Genomic DNA, 3,088 nt, shown 5'->3' with positions numbered 1-3,088 from the left:
AAGAGTTTTTTTGTAAAATGTAGAGACATAACTTGCATTTGTAGATTCAGCGATGAATGTCAGTTGTTATTGTATCGTAATTTTTGTATCGTATTGTAATTTTGTATCACACACAATATCTTGTATAAATTTGGTGAGCACAGTAATAATTTCTATACTTTGAACCCACCTTGTCAAATGTGATTTCATAGCCATTCAAAAAGTCATGATATTCAGTGTCATGATTATTCACAAAGGAAAATTCCTCTTGATTGTGGTGACTCCATGACCTCTTCTTACTTACTTTATGTACAAGAAGTTTATACAATAAACATTCACAGACTTATATACATTTTAAATTATTTATTATTTATTTTAGTAAGGTATGTTATCAGTGCCACAGTATATTATAGTTTCATAATATAAGTATGAATATAGTAAACTGTAAATGGAATAGCAATAGTTACACAAAATATATATATTATTTTATTATATTATATATTATTAATTCATATTTATCTATATATATATACAAAATATTTTACATAGTTATTTCTTATCATTGCATACTGTTGATTCAAGTTATAAATTGATCATTGCTCATTGACACATGTAATGGTAAAATAGCACCCCCCTCAAGAGGGCAAGGAAAAACTTTCAGAAAAAAACCCTTTAAGGGGAAAAAAAGAAAGAAACCTTGGGAAGGACCACAAATGAGGGAGCCCCCTTCCTGGGCGGACAGGTGCAATGTGTTCAATGGCCGTTTTATTTAGCTTTTGTCAGATTTAATATCCCTGTATGTAACCCCCCAACCCTTGTTATAGAAAGGATACAAGACTACATCAGCAGGTCTACAGCGGCGTCCACAAGGTCAAAGACAGGCACAACGGAGACTGTGACACCCACGGTAAGGGCGACACAGGCGGGAACTTTCCCTGCTGTAGCGATGCCTTTCCACAGACCTGTAGCACACCGCTTCAACATGCTTTCAGCCTTCGTTGGCTCCTCTTCAATAGTCTCGGCAGCTCTATCAAACCAAAAATAACAGACAGATGTGATAAAGGAGTGAACTGAAATGCAATGTGGTCAGACTGGATTATTTTTAAATGCTGGACAGTTGTGTGTTTAAGAATGTCAGGCTGTAATCACGTTTCTTTGTGCAGGTTACGCTGCTCCTGTTGCCTGCACTTCAGCCGCGCTTCAAGCTGTTTCCTCTTCTGTTGGAGGTCCTGCAGTAGACGGACGAAAGGTATCAGAATAGTACAGAGATGGCCACAGTAAGCACACACATTATTTTAAGTAGTACATACCTGGATCGTAATGTAGTGCTCCTGTAGGTCACAGTTTTTCCGGGCCAAGAGCCGTGCGTTCTACCAAAGACACAAAGACACTCAGATCAATTCACCAGCAACTCTGTTGCTGAAAGTGGAGCTAAGAGACATTCAAGATTTCATGCAGTTGTTTATACCTCTGTTATTTTCTCATCTTTAGCACACAGGTCATCCTGAATTTCCTCCAGTGTGTGCTACAAAAGAGACAGAGTCAGACAGGTGAGCAGTTTGGAAAAGGATGCTGTATATCAACACATTACATTAAGTAAAGAACAAGGTTTTACCTTCAGCTCCTGCTCGGCTCTCCTTAGGTTTTTTATTTCCTCCGGATTTCTTTTGCGTCCGTCCAGCTGAAATGAAAGCAGTGCGAATGAGATTGAGAGGACGATGCTTGGAAATGAAATGGTGAATAACACATACACAAGAGGACTGAGGAGATAATAATATTATATATATCTAATAATATATATAGGAGGTCATGTACCTCGGCAGTCAAACGCTCATTTCCTCCTCCCTGAGTCCTTATTCTCCATTTCCTGCACAAAACAAGACAAGAAATGGAATCAGGGTGAGAAAGTTTTTAATGGAGGCTACCAAGTTAATTTTCAGTGACGCTGTCAGGATGTCAGGACACACCCTATCATTCCAGTCCCAAGAATTCTGACATTTATTTTTCCTGATGATGTTTAGATGAGGACACTACACTGCTAAGTTTTACACTACAGCTACAATAACGAGTTTAAAAAGTCTGGGATTCAGGGACTGCATGGAAGATGACCCATCTCAATGTTTTATACCCCCACCTCGTAAAATGAACAAAATAAGAAATGTAGGTGTGTCACTTACCAGTTGCTTAATGTAAATGAAACAACGCTTCTCCCGGTGATTTTCTACCACCCGTGTCAACCTGCATAAGTAAAAAAACACAAAACATATCTTAGCCTGTTGATATAAGATTCACCAAACAACCTTAAAACAGTGTAAAAATAGTGAATGTTATTATGTTCACTTTTCTGGTCCGTAATATTGTTGCTTCTAACTCGTTAGTGATGGTGAATTTCTTCTCCATCCTCCAACATGTAGTATGGAGTTTCTTTTGTGGACCTGTATCTGTCCTCAGCCTGACAGAGTCTTCTACGGAGCTCTTGTCTGTCACCACAGACACACCACAATATGAGTTATAGTGACAAAATCACATATTGCCAAGTTAAGTTAAGATCTATCTATATTTTGGACTGAAACACTCACTTTGCATCACCCTCCCCTCAGGTACATTGACTGTTCCTTCAAGTCCTATGAAGCGTCCTCCAGCCATCTCGTCCTGCTCGTCTTGCTTCCTTGAAAGGTTTTGAGACTCGTCGGTGTGTACCTGATGTCTGAAATAACACGTGAAATGCTCTCTCTCCCTAAGAGTGAGTATTCCAACTGATGTGACAACATTTAGCATCCATTCATTCTATGGGTGGGGCCAATGGAACACACACACACACACACACACACACAGGGTTTGTGTTTACAGTTTTTTTCCCATTTGCTTAAACACAATTTTGCAAACTAGGCTGGTTTTATCAAAACACTAACACGGGACTCACACAGGAGGCGGAACGGCAGCGGAACGGTCCTTTGCCCGGCGTCAACTCACACCGGACGCGGATCAGCCGCGGAACGGCAGCGGAGCGAGCCGGCCGTATTCACGCGAGAATCCTGGACATACCCGAGACCCCGTGATAAACAGTGTATAAAAACAACAACAACAACAACAACAAACAGCTGACTTT

General features: G+C 40.0%; 1 protein-coding gene across 1 annotated transcript; it reads right to left on the bottom strand.

Moving 5' to 3' along the window:
- Window positions 1-519: 519 nt before the first annotated feature.
- Window positions 520-2,625, bottom strand: LOC113745843 (uncharacterized). Its single transcript, XM_027279204.1, has 8 exons — window positions 2,559-2,625; window positions 2,351-2,459; window positions 1,795-1,846; window positions 1,595-1,660; window positions 1,448-1,504; window positions 1,290-1,349; window positions 1,129-1,208; window positions 520-1,006 (listed from the first exon to the last, which is right to left on the bottom strand). The coding sequence occupies exons 1-8, from the start codon at window positions 2,623-2,625 to the stop codon at window positions 817-819; spliced, it is 681 nt and encodes a 226-aa protein (XP_027135005.1). The 3' UTR covers window positions 520-816.
- Between the last annotated feature and the right edge of the window lie 463 nt (window positions 2,626-3,088).

This window comes from Larimichthys crocea, chromosome I (assembly GCF_000972845.2).
Source record: "Larimichthys crocea isolate SSNF chromosome I, L_crocea_2.0, whole genome shotgun sequence".
In the NCBI taxonomy this organism is placed as follows: Eukaryota; Metazoa; Chordata; class Actinopteri; family Sciaenidae; genus Larimichthys; species Larimichthys crocea.
The sequence above is the reverse complement of the archived record's forward strand: the minus strand, read 5'-3'. Positions and strand labels throughout refer to the sequence as shown.

Excerpts from the sequence above, each read along its gene's own strand:
- LOC113745843 (XM_027279204.1), bottom strand. The coding sequence starts at position 2,625 with ATGGCTGGAGGACGCTTCATAGGACTTGAAGGAACAGTCAATGTACCT. Across the intron at positions 2,460-2,558 it reads TGAGGGGAGGGTGATGCAAA|ACAAGAGCTCCGTAGAAGAC; the intron begins GTGAGTGTTTCA and ends CTGTGGTGACAG. Across the intron at positions 1,505-1,594 it reads GAGCCGAGCAGGAGCTGAAG|CACACACTGGAGGAAATTCA; the intron begins GTAAAACCTTGT and ends TCTCTTTTGTAG.